Below are 14906 nucleotides of genomic sequence, written 5' to 3'. Positions count from 1 at the left end.
AAGCTGGAAGACCATCACTCTCATTCTAGTAAGAGGAAATCTTTAAAGCAGCCAGTGGGAGGAAAAAAGCACATTACATACAAGGGAACAAAGGTAAGAAATACAGCAGACTTCTCAGCAAGTATATAAGCCAGAAGACAATGGAGAAACAGTTTTAAAGTGCTGAAAGAAAAAAATTAAAATGTCCAGAATTCTATACCCTGAAAAATATATGTATCTTTCAAAAATAAAGAAATAAAAGTTTTTCAAACAAAAGCTGAAAGAATTTGTTACCAGTAGACTCATATCAGAAGAAAGGTTAAAAACAATTCTTCAGGTAAAAGGGATATGATACCTAACAGAATCCTGGATCAACATAAATAAAGATCTATAGAAATAAGCTGGAGGTATATATAAAAGACATTCATCTCTTATTTTAATCACTTTAAAATATAGTTGTCTAAGCCAAAAGTAGCAGCAATGTAATGGCAGTTGCAGGAGTAAAAGTAAAATATGACAACACTTGCACAAAAGCAAGGAATTCAGAGTCTACAAATACTGTTGCAAAAGTGCCCGAGCATCAGTCGTTATATATTGCTTACAAGATAAAGGTCACATACTCCACAATCCGGCCTTAGTTACGTTCTAGTTCTATTTCTGCTGCTTCAAGTAACATATCCTCCACCTCAGCCAAAAAAGAACTATTTCTCATTTTCAGAATATGTCCTGTGTGCACAGTCACTCAGTCATGTCCAGCTCTTTGAGACCCCACGGACCGTTGCCCACCGGGCTCCTCTGTCCATCCCCATTCTCCAGGCAAGAATACTCCAGTGGGTTGCCCTCCTCCAGGGGATCTTCCCAATCCAGGGATCGAACCCAGGTCTCCCACATTGCAGGAGGATTCTTTACCAGCTGAGCTACCAGGGAAGCCCAGAATATGTCATGGCCTCCTGTATATGTCACCTATTTAACTAGTGAATTCCTCCTCACATTAAAGGTCTTGATTAGACACTATACTATAATTATTTCTCCACACATCATTCTCCCCATTAGATTACATCTTGGAGGTCATATTTGAAATTTCTCAGAGCTAAGCATTCAATAAGAATATGTGGAATGAACAAATGAGTAACTGGTAACAATTTTCCCAAAAAAAGCAAAAGATAGTAAATCATTTAAAGTAATTAGCAGTAATACCATGCTTTTACCCAACATTATAAACACCATTAGAAATATCATTTTTACCTCTTTTGAAAACCTGCTCGCACCCTGAGGACTGGCTTCGTTATATTTGCTCCTATTAATATTATAAAATTCTGCACAGGTTCTGCCACACACTTCACTATGCCAATTTCTATTACTCACAGCGGCTGGGTGGGCTAATGTCCATTACAGTCAGAGTAGGATTGTCTATGTCACTCCCCCTTCTTCTTATTCGACTCTCCTCGTACTCCGGGGTAAAGACGCTGCTTCCACTACTGGTGCTTAAGGAGTGGTCAGTAGGGCTGAAACTCACAGGGGATCGGAAGCTGGTCCCCTGGGTCCTTCTAGCTCTTGGAAAAGTTTTACGACCTACAAAATGAAAACAGAATTACCTTGCAACTTTTAATAATATATTGTAATTCAAAGTATTTAAAATTTGTAGCATAAGGAACAGAATTTGTTCTGTGACTAGGATAAGAAGCTAAAACAGCAATGATTATTTGATTTTACGTTTTAAACTTAAGAACAGTATTTTTAAGAGTTCAAGGAAATACCCTAGCTAAACTGAATCACGAAAAAAAAAGTATAAGCAGAAATGAAAAATGGGGAAAAAAGAAACAGAATCTGAATATAAGTTCAAATAACTTGTGTGCTCACACATTCATAAAAGCACAGACAGAACTCTCTGTTTGTATAAAAAGGAGAAAAATATTTTATTTTCATTTTCAATAATGATTTAAAATATAAACAAAAACTGTAAAGTTAATAGAAGTACTTTTTCTCCTTAAAAGGACAATACAAAAAAAAAAGGAGAATACAGTATGCATTTCATCACTAAAGGAGTAATTTTAATTAGTACCATTTTTAACTACTTTTTTCTAAGGAAAGACATGTCTCAAGAGGTAAGCTGGCATAAAGCTACAATGCTATTGTAGTTATGATCCAAAGTCTTTTTAAAAAGTTTTAAGTAGAAAACTAAGTCATATAGGAACAAACTTATTTTTGTCTGTGAGATTTTTAACAACTGTTGTTGACCTAATAAACTTACCATCATTATAGTCTTGGTGGTGATACGAAATATGATACCTTCTTGGATATGTTCCTCCTTTTCCAAATTTTTCAAAGATAGGGTTATCATAGTCTATTAAGACACATAAGAAAGTTATATATTTAAAAAATCAAATATTTCTAATCATGAAAAACACATTTACACATTTTTGGATTTTTAAAAAAATTTCTCTCTCCCACCCAGCCAAAATATTATTCAATGACATAACTATTTAAACATTTAGAATGTAAACAGTCTAACCTGAAAATTCCTGATGATTATCTGGGTAGCTCTGTGCCCTAGGCATTCGTGATTTTGGATAGCTCTCTCTAAAAAGTAGAACAAGTGTCATTATTTTAAGAGAAAGTATTTAAGATATTTTTTAAAATCTTTATGCAATATCAGTATCTATGTATGTGTAGATATATAGTTATATGAAATATATACACACAAATATACATATTTTATACATATATAATATATACATACACAGATACAGCACTGTCTCTGAAACATTAACTGAAAAAAGGAAACTTTTTTCAAACACTTATTTGATACATGCACACAAAAAGCCTGGCTTTTAAAACTGACCTACCGAGTATAGTGGTTAAGAAAGATGCATTTTGGCATTATAGATACATGGAAAAACCTGTGTTTCAATCCTAGCTCTGCCACTTAAACTAGTTATTGCAACCCTGGCAAATCATCTTTCTGAAATGATTTCCACATTTATAACAAGGAGATAATACTAACTCAGCAATTTTATACTTGTCTATCTCAGGACACTGTCTTTCAAATACTAAGTACTCAATATGTAGCTTTCACATCCCTATTCATGCCCCTGAATTCCTTAAATGTTTTAAGTATCTATCTTGAGACAGACATGGGCACAGACAATGGTTTCATATACATGAATAATAGAAAATTAAATGTATATTTCCATACAATAGTAGTTACATTTTCAGAAGTTACTTTCAAAAGCAGTCTCAGAGGAGAGTAAATTGGTACTGACTTTGCACGCTACAAGTGAAAACAGTCCTGCTGGGACCAGGAGAGAGGGAGCACTTGGAACAAAAATTCACAGATGCAACTTGACCATGCTTATATTCCTGAACAAAAGTATATTCCTCACAAAAAGTACTTAAATTTTAACTGACAACCAAAACTGGGACATAATTACCAAGAATGTACAGTACTTATAATTTGGTACCAGAATAAAAATAATCCTGAACAACAGAAATTAAAGAATCTCCAAAATTAAACCTATTATGAAACATCTGACAGCAGTTTCACCAACACAGGTTTAAAAAAACATACATAAACTCTAAGTTTGCCTTTAGTTTCAAACACAATTTACCAAGCAGGAAACAAAATATTATCATCAGAAATCATTTTAAGTAAAAAAGACACTGAGCCTGAGGACTGGAAAAATCAATTTGCCATTAAGTATACATGAGCATGAACTACACTCCTCTGAATGTAGTACAGAAGAGCTGATGCCCTACTTCAACGTGCTATTAATACATATGCATATCTATCCATGTATATTAAAAAACAAAAACTACAATCAACATTACCCATCCAGAGGGCTATCAAGTGATGGACAACTTCCTGAGCCAGAATTTTCCGGGCTGCTTAAAGATAATGGGTCCAGCATCTAGAAAAATAAAAAGTCCACCTTGATTCTACATGAATATAACTGAAGTTACTGTTTTTTAAAAATAACTTTGTTGAGTATCATAAAATTCACCCATTTTAAAGCATATAGTGCAATTCAGTGCTCAATAGCAGAATGTATAACTTTCACCAAAATCGCAGAACACTTTCAGTACCCAAAAAAGAAACTCCATATCCAATAGCAGCCACCCTATTTAAATGTTCTAAAAGTAGCTGTCCCCTGTAGGTGGACTAAAACTGCAAAATTTACTAATAGAAAAATAGGAATTTTCTATATCTTCCACTCTGGATTATCATCTAAATAATTAAAAGCTAAACACTTCACATAATTTTGTTTACTGAAAACTGAACAACAGCACCACCCAAACTGAAATAAATGACACCATGACTGCTACATTATTAGAAAATGTGAACTCCTGTAATAATACAAGCAGCCAATGTAATGATAAGAAAACAACAGCAACTCCATAAAAATACTTCACTACTACAAAACTTAAAAAAAACATTTTAAGGGATTCCATGTGGTCCAGTGGTTAAGAATCCACCTGCTAATGCAGAAGACAGGGGTTCAATCCCTGGTCCAGGAAGATCCCATAGGCCACAGGGCAACTCAGCCCATGCGCTATAATTACCAAACCCGAAAGCTACTGAGCCTGCGAACCACAACTACTGAAGCAGGCGTGCTCTAGAGCCCGTGCTCTGCAACGGGAAGCCCACGCATCACGACAAAGCACAGCCCCTGCTAGCAGCAACTAGAGAAAGTCTGTGGCAACTCAGACCCAGTGCAGCCAAAAACAAAGATAAAAAATTAAAAAGTAAATCTTTTTTAAAAAGATTTAAAAAATTTTTTTAATGTTTTAGGAAGTAGACAAACCTCAGCTTTACAAAGTTAAATATTTATTAAATTGAATGTTAATATCAGGATTATAAACAAATGCATTCATTCATTTATGAACATAAGAAAATCAGCCTTCTACCACCTTTCTTTATATATGAATACAGACACATGTAAATTAGTGGGTATTTTCCTGTATTTCCACTGTTTTGCTCACTTGAAAAGGAAGATATGGGACTGGACAAGAGGTAAAACAAATACCTTCCTGCATATACCTGCCAAACCACACTATCCCCTGACAACATCCCTTTAAATGAAATGAAAAACAACATTGAAATTTTGCTTACTTGGTCCATGCTCTCTGGGATGAACTCTCCTTCACTGTTGATACTGGTAAATGACCCATTCCGGGCAACCTGGTGTAACTCATCTGGAATGTATCCAGGGGGAGGGGAGCTTCTATCTCTACTAGTGGGACCTCAAGAGAGAAAAATTATAGATTTTATAAATTCTATCAGGGGACCAATTCTTATTTTAATTAAATATACACTCAGAACTTAATGATTGATTTTAGCAACTGATCTCCAGTTTTAATCAAAAGTTATCAGAGCACTCATGTCTGTAAAACTTCAAATGTTTTTTACTCTTTTCTAAACTCCCACCTTAATGTAATAGTCATTTATACTTGTTAGGTAGTATGTTCTTCTGCCTGCTGACAACTGCATTATGAGGTTGATAACACAATGAAAAACAGAAAAGAAAGTTGTTCAGTCATATCTGACTCTTTGCAACCCCATTATATAGTCTGCCAGGCTCCTCTGTATAAGGAATTCTCCAGGGAATGACATTGGAGTGAGTAGCCATTCCAGGGGATCTTATATTTTTAGATAAATGCCACTGCTTCTTCATTTCCAAAGGTCACTGGTACCCTGATATATGTTACCCTTTAATGTCATTTATGAAAGGTATCATGATCTAGTGGAAAGTATATGAACTTCACAGTCCAACCTCGGTTTAAATTCCAGTTCCAGTTATTTACCAGCTCTGTCTTTGGAAAAGCTATGTAATCTCCATGAACCTGTTTCCTCATCTGTAAGCATGGGACTAAATCTCTGCTTTGCAAAGGTGCTGTGATGGCAAAACCATTCATAATGAACATATGCCGTGCACGTTTGTCTACAGGATGTTCTTTGCACTGCCTCTCTTTAATCTTTAGAAATCTAAAGTGAGATTTACTTCTTAGTCATTTAGCCAATATTAGAATGTTTCCAATTTGGAATGCTGGATTTTATCCTTGGATACTTAAAATTAGGCTTCTGGTGGCAAGCCATATACCTGGAATTTAAATTTCTTCATAGTTTAGAGAATTAGAGACACTAAAATAGCTCATCTCATTGTGCTATGTTTATTAACACAGTTTCTGTGCTTTCCTCCTAATTTTTTGAAATTAAAAAAGAGATTTGAGGAAGTTATGTGAGCATTTGCATTCTGGTCAAATTTCAAGCAAAAAGGGCTCTTGCCTCATGTAAAGGGGTCACTGTAAACACTTGCTGGCATTTGTTAGTGGAGAGAGAGGGAGAAAGAGAACAAAATGATTACCAAGAGATACGCATAAAAAAAGATAATATTCTACACTTGATTCTAAAATTATTAGGAAACCGCTGAGCCAGGAATTGATTTGGACTTTGTAACAACTATGATCACAATGTCCCTAATGTTTTTATTCCTTCCATAAGCTCTTATTTACAAAAGAAGATAAATACACTCATTATTCAAAGCACAACAGGGAAGAAAAAAGGCTTTGAAAATTTCTTTATCTCCTTACTTGATAACCTGTATTTTTGAACCTTTGTTAGTACTGGATATTTCAATGGTCGAGACCTTCACACCAGCATATACTCCTGTCCCAAAGGAAGTTCTTCTTCTATCTTTTGTGAAAATAATTAAAGGAAATAATTTTTAATAAATAAAGGGAAAAGATAATGGTCATACCTATCAAGGCCACTTCAAGCTTAAAGAGGTGCCAAGAAAACACTAGTAATATTATACCTGACAATTTCCGTTTCTTTTTATGCTGGCACTGAAGTCAAATAAGAATATTTATTAGCAGAGTGAGGCATTTGGCAGTTTTAAATGAAAATGAATTAAAACTGCCAATTTAACTAATGTATTTAGCTTGTTCTATCTAATACAACTAAGGTGAACTGGCATTTTTTTTGCTTTAAAATGATAGGTACTATAATGATAAGAAAAGGGAATACAGAAAGAAATTGATGATTAATAACCGTCATGCTTTCTAGTTTGAAAAGCTAAATGTACTTTAAAGTGTTCTCTCAACTGTCTGCTGCAATAATCCCATGATTTAAAGATGACGACAATGTTACTGGTTGCTGGTTAATTAGAGAGCTAGAATTTGAACTCAGATACTTGTAATATTCTTTTATCAAAAATTATATAAAAATAAATACAAATGAAGATAAGCAACTATTATTATTTTACTTGTATATTATCTCTGCTGCTCATATTTCTAACACTTTGGAAACCCAAAGTGAGACTTAACATAAAGCAGACACTTGGAAGGATGCAGTCGTAAGATGGGCTTCTCTGATGGCTCAGATGGTAAGGAACCCGTCTGCAATGTAGGAGACTCAGGTTTGATCCCTGGGCCAGGAAGATCCCCTGGAGAAGGGAATGACTACCCATCCTAATACTCTTGCCTAGAGAATTCCGTGGACAGAGGAGCCTGGCAGGGTACAGTGCATGGGGCCATGAAGAGTCAGACATGACTGAGCACGCACGCACGCAGCAGCAAGTCATAAATAGTTTGGGGGGACAAGACAGAAGATGAGTAACAAATTCATAAATGTTTTGGTTTGTTCACACGCCAATTTAATCTTTTCTTTCATTACTAACAATCCTCTTCTATCACCAGTCTTAGATTCCCTTTCGCTTTCTCCCTGTTCATCTGTTTTCATCTCCTTCTACCTTCCTTCTTTAAATCCATCTCTCATGTTTTCATGCTACCTTTAATGCCCATATTCACTGCCCTATCTGTTAAAAACATTTATACCAATGTTTGAGCAATATAATGTTTTTATCATATAAAAATGTAGAATATCAATGTTTTATACAAACTCAAGAAGATTCACAGAACTGGCGAGTTCAGAGCACCTCTGCCCAGCCTATGTTTCTCTAATAAGCCTCCTCTAAAAAAAAAAAATTGCACACAGGATCCATTTTTCTATCATAAGCTTAATTATAAGTGTATTTTTAATGACTACTAAAGTAATTATAAAGCATAATCTGCAAATTCTTAGCAATCTTTATTTTGATAGCATTCTTGGCAATAATTAAAACTTAGAGAAAGGCCTATGAACTTATTAGTCCATCCATTAACTTTAATATATTGGAATTACTTTTAATTTTTTCCCTTTATTTTTACAATTAAAACATTTTTTAGGTTTTAATTTTTTAAAAATCAAAATACCCCATGTATATAAAGAAAGGAAATATTTAAACTGGTGACTGCAATCCTGTTAATACTTGAAGTAACTTTTCAAGGGACATCAGATACTAAAATGTAGTTAACTGCAAAAAACTGCAATGAGTAAAAGGATAAACTATTTATCAGGATTATGTACAGGTGTTGCCCTACATTAAAGAATGGAGATGAAGCTGAGAAATAACCCATTTCATGATTTAGACTCTAGCTTTCTTACCTACTACAGAAAGTCCTTTTTTCCTCTCTGCTCCAAATACTGTGTTATCCAAATCTTCTAGTGATGGCAATGGCTCTAAATTAGTAGCCTCAAGAGAAAAAAGGAAGATGAATGTTATTCTTCTCCTTGAGGGTTTTAATCAGACTCCTTCCCCTATCAAATACAACCCAAGTATTCTCTGTCTGGGTCTTAGCAAATTTATTCTTTGAAATTTTAATTCTAATGTAATTCTTCCCAGGTTCTCAGTTGCTATTAACATCATATGTACAGTATATTATACTTATTTGTAATTTTGGCTATATAGTTTTGAGGAGCAAGGATACTGAACTATAGCAATTACAATGTTTAAGTATAAATTTAATCATATTGAAAATATATCAATGATTATAGAATATAACTATGTTTCATACATTGACTTCTTACAGGCATATATCCTATAATCCTCACTGAAAAAAATTCCCAGTTCATACCTGTGCACTTCCATTTATTACAAGTAATATTTTGAGGCTCTTCATATGAATACTACGATCCAGCAGTTCCACAGCCTTGTCCAAGTCGTCTTGGGTGGTTAATGGAATTACCAACTAAACAAAAAGGAACATAAGGAATTGTGTAGCCATCTCATCAAGTCAAGTCCTTCCAGGAGTATCTCCATCATTATGGAATTATCAACCTCAAAATACTTTGCTCCTTGTCAGTATAATGAAATTCTGAATGAATACATGTATCTAGGTTATTTTCTTCTCATCCTACCATCACTGAAATCATAAAATGAATTTGAATAAATTTTTTGCTTTATTATACATTAAATTTTTCTAGAAAACATATTTAAAGATTAAAGATCAATTTTCTAAGATATTTCCACAATATCGTTAAACTTAAGTTATAGTCTCTTCACCTCAAAAGAGCATTAAGGAACATAAACAAAAACTATATAAAAGTATTATCTTTCACCTGCACTGATGAAATTTTTATTTTTTAAAAAGAATAACCAGAGACATGCATTCTCACTAGTGTACTTACCAACATATAACACGCAACTAAGCACTGGTGGCAGACGCCGCGGGGGGTGCCACCAGCGCCGTGCCCGCAGTCTGCAGCCCACCTTGCACTGCTGTCCCTGACCATGGCAGCGTGGCCACTGCCATCTAAAGCAGTGAGCTAAACAGGTGAGCCACCCTCAGTAAGCCCTGGACGCTGCACTCTGCTTTCATCAGTCCTCTTACGGGTCAGACATTATAAGCGACAGAAGCACCTCAACCATCTGTGAGGGAAAAGCAAGCTTCACACTACTTAACAAAATACTTGTTTTAAATGTAAATTTACTGTCTCGCATACAGGGCTGTCGTTACCATCTTTCTAAATTCCATATATATGCATTAGTATACTGTATTGGTGTTTTTCTTTCTGGTTTACTTCACTCTGTATAATAGGCTCAGACAGCAAAAGAGACACAGATGTATAGAACAGTCTTTTGGACTCTGTGGGGGGAGGGGGGATGATTTGGGAGAATAGCATTAAAACATGTATAATATCATGTAAGAAACGAATCGCCAGCCCAGGTTCGATGCAGGATACAGGAAGCTTGGGGCTGGTGCACTGGGATGACCCAGAGGGCTGGTATGGGGAGGGAGGTGGGAGGGGCCTCAGGATGGGAAACAGGTGTACACCCGTGGCGGATGCATGCTGATGTATGGCAAAACCAATACAAATAAAGACAAAAAAAAGTAACAAAAAAAATGTAAATTTACTAGCTTAAGACAACTCTGTCAATAATCTTCAAAGTACATTCCATTTCATTAAAAGGACAGAATAAAAACAAGCAAACATACTCCACACTTGTGAGCCTGCACTAACACACGCAGTATACAGGCCATGCAAACGTAAAGGACCAGTGAACTAGGTAAGGGTGTTGTACAGTATAAACACCCAGCAGACAAGGGTTTCCCCTAAACTAGCAGTGAAGGCAGAGCACAGCAAAAAGCAAATTCTTGGTAAATACTGTTTAATAAATATCATAGGGTAAAGCTTCATCTGTACTCACACCCACAAGCTGACATGGTGTGAACTCGTTCTCTGTAGATTTCTTTTATGAAAACTACCCCTTGTTTAAGAAAGGCTGCCAGACACAAATACAAAGCAGGACTAATGTGAATTACATCATACAATCTGCCTACCCTCTCTCAGTACTTGAAATTATACTCCCAATTTCTGTTCATAGCAAATTTTATACTGTTACAACTTATCTACTATTAGGCCCTTTTTTTTTTCTGAGAATTTTTTCTTAAAAAAAAAACAAAAAAACAGAATATTAACTGATATCAAAAAACAAGTCTGATCTACCTAATTAAATTCCTTTCACTTTTCTATCAATCATGAACCCTTTGTTCCCATCTTTAATAGCTTTTAAATTAAATTTTAAATACTAGAAAACATTTTAAAGCAATGATAAGGATTGTTTTGCCAATTTTTCACTTAAGGAGAAAACCTGAATATTTACTTTAACTACACATTATTTATAACTGTATTGTTTATTTCTACAAGGGAAAGATACTAGTTTAAATCACAGTTACAAAATATTAACATAAATGATTCTGCAGCTTGCTAGAGTGAAATCTGGACATTCTGGAGGAGCCTGGAGTGGCACCTTGGTCTATAGCTCTGATGTAATCTCTCATATGTGCTAAGGGCACCTGTTACAGATTTTAAAACAAGAACTAAAAGTCGAGAACAAGTTTCACCTTTTCTAAATTATACTAAATAAATTACCCAATATTTTCTTGTTTGGTGAATTCACTTCAGTCTCATTCATAAAATCTATTTCCCTCAGGCTTATTACTGGTAAATCAGTTGTATGTTAATAAAAATAATTTCTGGAAAGGAAACAAAAAATTGAGTCCAAAAATCTCATTAAATAGAACCTAAATTTGAAATAAATGAATTATCTTTTAACTTTACATAGTGAAACATGAAAACTGTTCATAAAAAGGTTCACCGTCTACCCATCTAAAATGGGGAAAGTCTTAGAAAATCCACTTGGCCTGCACACCCCCGTCTATGCCCTGTGACAGTACACACCTGCCTGACACTGTATAAGATAAAGATCCAATCCCAGCTTAAATTGTTTCAATTCTGGTAAACCAAAAAATTCTTTTACAACAAGAGGATTTTGTACTACACAGAAAAAAAATATTTATAGAACTGGAATAAAAACAATATCAATGAGTTTTCTGCATGTCTACAGGTCCATAAAACTAACACCTCTTTTAAGTCTCTCCCTAGTACCCCCACTGTCCAAGAACACACACCAGGCTTGTCACTTTGTGAATCAGAACATAGCTAACTCAAAAATCACAGATTCTCACAGGAACTCAGAGTGGCGGGAAAATGCTAAGCAATGTAATGTTGTACCCTAATGCCTCCTCTACCATACTTTTGCCAAGAGGACACCCAGATATAAACAGCAAAACCACTCTAAGAATCCTCCAGAAAGCAGGAAAAAAAGAAGCTGATATGGAGAAATTTCCCAATTTTTGGAAAATGGGAGCAAGTTGCTAAAACCTAGTCAATCAGCTCTACGTCAATCCTCAAGAAAACCCTAGAAAATATTATATGCAGGCACCCCTGCTTTAGAGCACATCACCTATGCTCTTCATTGATACTGTTTTTTCACAAAGTGAAGGTTTGTGGCAACCCTGCCTCAAGTCTACTGGCACCATTTTTCCAACAGCATTTACTCCCCTGTGTCTCTATGTTACTTTCTGGCAATTCTTCCAAATATTTCAAATGTTTTCATTATTATTATAACTGTTATGGTGATCTATGATCAGTGATCTTTGATGTTACTATTGCAAAAGGATTATAATTTGCTGACGCTTACAATGATGGCTAGCATTTTTAACTATAAAGTATTTTTTAATATCACACACTTGAGAGACTATAACACATGCATAACTGTACTGGGAAAACAAACAATTCATGTGACTGGTTCTATTGCAACAGTCCCTTTATTGTAGAGGTCTAGACTGAACCTGCAGTATCTACAAGGCATGTCTGTAAACCAACTGGGAGAACTCAGAAAAAGAAGCAGCAATTTTAAAAGCTCAGACAGGAACAATATGAACAAATCATGCAAAACTAACCTAATTTTCTTGACAGACATACTAGGCTCACAGGTCAAGAAAATATTGTAGTCAATGTACCTTGGCATTTGAAAGTTTTCCATGACACAATTTTAGACCAAACAAAACCAAAACAAAGATATATCTGGGTTCCCCAGAATCGTACCATGAGATAAAGATTCAGGTATGTTTATAAGAGATACTAGGAAACACTGGCAGGGTAATTGGGAAGACAAAGAAGAGAGGAGGTCCATAAAGGGTGTACCATCCAGCAAGTCAGCACAGTGGGCAAGTGGCGCCCATCCATCCCCATCTCCCACCACATCCTTGAGCCTCACCTCATATCATCAATCCCCATTCCCTCCCTTACGTACTCAGCTTACACCCTACAGTCGTTATCTCTGAGAAGTCCTCAGAATCTCAGGGGCAGGCAGTTGGAAATTAGGCCAGCACAGACACAAATAAGTGTCAAGACAGGGCCAGGCAAGAAGAGGTGTTCATAGCTACCAAAAACCCAAAAAGTATTTGAAAAATGATATTTTAAGGTATTACTATAGTATGGTACTCATCACTTTGTTCAGAAACACTGTTTGTTTGGATACGGATTTTTACTTATTCAAAATACTTTCCACTTTATGAGTGATATCTTTAGACAGGCCATGTTTGCATGTTCTCTTGCTTTAAAATGACAATAATTCATTAGAAAATCTAATATGTCAAATATTTTTATTAGCACAATACTTTAACATTTGCAAAGTACTTGCACGTTTTCTAATTTTTACTAAACTTCCCACTGTCACTCCATTACCACTGACGTTTTTTTCTATTCCTGACACACAAGTCTTTTCCTTCCCAGGATCTCTGTATGCTCTGCTCTCAAGCTGCTCTCTACCATGAATGTTATTCCCCTCAAATTCTTTGTAGGGTTGGCTTTTCATACTTCAAATCTCAACAATCAAATATTACGACCTCATTTAGCTCTTCCTTAGTATTAACTAAATAAGACATATACTGCCCTTGCCTTTATCCTTTATCATAATATTTTATGCATTTCCTTCAAAGAATTCACATATTTAAACAATTCAATTATTAACTGTCTACTTCTACTACAAGTCTATAAAATCCACTAGGGGCTGCAATTCATAAATCATAACCATCATGCCTCGCAAATTCAACAGATATTTCTGAGGGAAAAGAAAATAAATTAACCAATTAACTAAACTGTCCCTGGAAATTTTTAAATCTCAAGATCTTGATCTGAGATCATAGGATCTGAAAAAAAATCTCAGAGATTTGCAATCCAAATTTTACAGAAGGCTCAAAAGGGATTCCCCAGAACACAGAGCTCCTTAGTGTCACAGTGAGCCCCTGAGATTACATACTGACTCCCAAACATAAACAATCTAATCACATCCTTACCAGCATGAAAGCAATCCTTTAAGCTTTAACTAAACTGTCCAACTACCAAAGCCCTGTTGTCTCTGTAGAAAAGTATACAGTATGAAAAGGACAGAGTTCATTAATAAAGAACAAAGAACAAAAATAAAACATAAACAAGCAGCAAACTTCTAGGCAATACATGCCTTTCCTCCTTTAACAGATTCTCAACTGTTGCACAGCAGCACCTTTCAGTACCTTCCACGATGAAAAAATCCATTTTAATGAGTTAAAATTTACTACTGATATCTTATTCCTCTAAAATAGCACATCCGTATTGATGCCCAAATAAAAACACAATCATCCTAAATCTATCTCTTAAATAAACACACTATTTTTCCAAAAAAAAGAACTTGAAAGTTAATGTGCATATGTTTACCTCATTATTGGTATAATGCAGATCCATAGACTGTCCAAAGGCAATTTTAGCTTTAGACCTCAGGTCTTCCAGTTTAACTGGTCTGGGGAACTGAAGGATTCTATGTAAACAGAATTTTAATATATTTTATTTTCTTATGTACAGTTAAATAACTAAATCGTAACAGTTATCTCCTGAATACAGAAATACAAAATCAAGTTAAAATATAAATATTCACTTTACTTACACATTACAATGGCTCATTTCTGATCAGGTGCACTAACATTTTAACACAAAGTTCAAGAACTCTGAAGTCTGTTCTAGCCTAATAAAAATTATCAAAAGGAAATACTCAAAATACTCTGCAGTTTATAATTTGTACTGTTATTTATAAGAATATTAAATAACAATGTAAAATGTTCATTTTGGAAAGTGGTTAATAACTACATCATACGATGAAACTGTTAAAAGAATAAAGTTGTTCTTTGGGTATCCAAGTTCTGATTTCTGAACTCTTATCAACTCAGTA

At 34.9% G+C, this 14906-nt stretch overlaps 1 protein-coding gene across 3 annotated transcripts in view; it reads right to left on the bottom strand.

Moving 5' to 3' along the window:
- Positions 1-14906, bottom strand: part of MAP3K2 (mitogen-activated protein kinase kinase kinase 2) — a 92479-nt gene that overhangs the window by 23653 nt on the left and 53920 nt on the right. For all 3 annotated transcript variants that reach the window (XM_055571904.1, XM_055571906.1, XM_055571905.1), the window contains exons 5-12: positions 14399-14498; positions 8932-9045; positions 8462-8549; positions 5090-5220; positions 3808-3887; positions 2492-2559; positions 2231-2323; positions 1345-1551 (exon numbers count right to left, since the gene is read on the bottom strand). In XM_055571904.1, the coding sequence (XP_055427879.1) occupies positions 1345-1551; positions 2231-2323; positions 2492-2559; positions 3808-3887; positions 5090-5220; positions 8462-8549; positions 8932-9045; positions 14399-14498 (881 nt within the window). The remainder of the gene's footprint in view (positions 1-1344; positions 1552-2230; positions 2324-2491; positions 2560-3807; positions 3888-5089; positions 5221-8461; positions 8550-8931; positions 9046-14398; positions 14499-14906) is intronic.

The sequence above is a fragment of the Bubalus kerabau genome, chromosome 3 (assembly GCF_029407905.1).
Source record: "Bubalus kerabau isolate K-KA32 ecotype Philippines breed swamp buffalo chromosome 3, PCC_UOA_SB_1v2, whole genome shotgun sequence".
Classification (NCBI taxonomy): domain Eukaryota; kingdom Metazoa; phylum Chordata; class Mammalia; order Artiodactyla; family Bovidae; genus Bubalus; species Bubalus kerabau.
The sequence above is the reverse complement of the archived record's forward strand: the minus strand, read 5'-3'. Positions and strand labels throughout refer to the sequence as shown.